Source organism: Galeopterus variegatus, unplaced genomic scaffold (assembly GCF_000696425.1).
Source record: "Galeopterus variegatus unplaced genomic scaffold, G_variegatus-3.0.2 Scaffold690, whole genome shotgun sequence".
NCBI lineage: Eukaryota > Metazoa > Chordata > Mammalia > Dermoptera > Cynocephalidae > Galeopterus > Galeopterus variegatus.
In genome coordinates, this window is record NW_007726801.1 from 300,525 (window position 1) to 301,571 (window position 1,047).

The 1,047-nt window shown below is 43.4% G+C and overlaps 1 protein-coding gene across 1 annotated transcript in view; it reads right to left on the reverse strand.

Annotated features, from left to right (window-relative positions):
- The window catches only part of TBXAS1 (thromboxane A synthase 1 (platelet)), a 150,757-nt gene that overhangs the window by 76,807 nt on the left and 72,903 nt on the right, over nucleotides 1-1,047 (reverse strand). Inside the window, exon 5 of the mRNA XM_008571487.1 lies at nucleotides 270-358. Within this exon, the coding sequence (XP_008569709.1) occupies nucleotides 270-358 (89 nt within the window). The remainder of the gene's footprint in view (nucleotides 1-269; nucleotides 359-1,047) is intronic.

Genomic DNA, 1,047 nt, shown 5'->3' on the forward strand with positions numbered 1-1,047 from the left:
TGGAGGTCGGAGGTCAAGTCCACCCATGGACCAACCCCTACATACACCAGGCTTTCCTCAAAACATCACACATCCCTGGGCTTTGTTCACATTTCTTTCACATTTTAAGTGGTTTTCTTTTCTTCTTATTAGTCAGTCCATCCATGCTTTTATGAGCTTCTAGCATTTCCACAGTTTGCTAGTCCCAAGGTAATTGTCCAGCAATTATGTACAGACAAGGAGCAGCAATTCAAAAATGTGATTTCTCGTCTGTAATGTAGCACCCTTACCTCTGGATGTCGAACGCGTCCCCAGATTCTGCGTAGCATTCTAAATGAGCCAGGAGAAGGTCGCAGGCTTGGCTGATGAGGGGAATCATCTGATAGTGGATAACAAAGATGTAATTAGAGCACCATGCAGGGAGTGCACCTAAATTGACTGCTGATGAAGAGGTTGTATGTGGTGCTTTCTGGGGAAATGGACNGATTTTTTTATTTTGACTGCTTTTCTTGAAAACATTTCTACAATCAATTGCACATTTCCCTTCTGCAGTGAAAACAAAAAGGAGACTACTGAATGTGATTTCATCCGACTCTAATGGTTGAAGACTTAAGGGTTTTAAGAGTTATTGACTCTGCTTTCATAGCTGATGAGGCCCCCTTATCTTTAGCCACCGCATGCATCCTATGATCAGAAAGAATGTCAACAATATGGTATAATATAAATGGTGCTGATGATGTTATTATTTGATTAGCAGTGATAATAATGGGTCAGTTTCTGGCTGATCCTCCACCTCCACTTCATCCCTAATCTGCAGGAAGCCATGGTTTGGCATAAGACAACAAACGGTTTCTAGGAGAAAAGCCTGATAATCAGTCACTCAAGTTTGGTGTCCATCCCAAAGTCATGGTTTCTAAGCTGACCTTTTTCTGATGTAAAAATGCATGGGCTTCTTCCCAGGTCACTGTCCTTTCTGCCCAGGCATGTCCTGCCCATTCCTGGGTCTATGGAGGTCGGAGGTCAAGTCCACCCATGGACCAACCCCTACATACACCAGGCTTTCCTCAA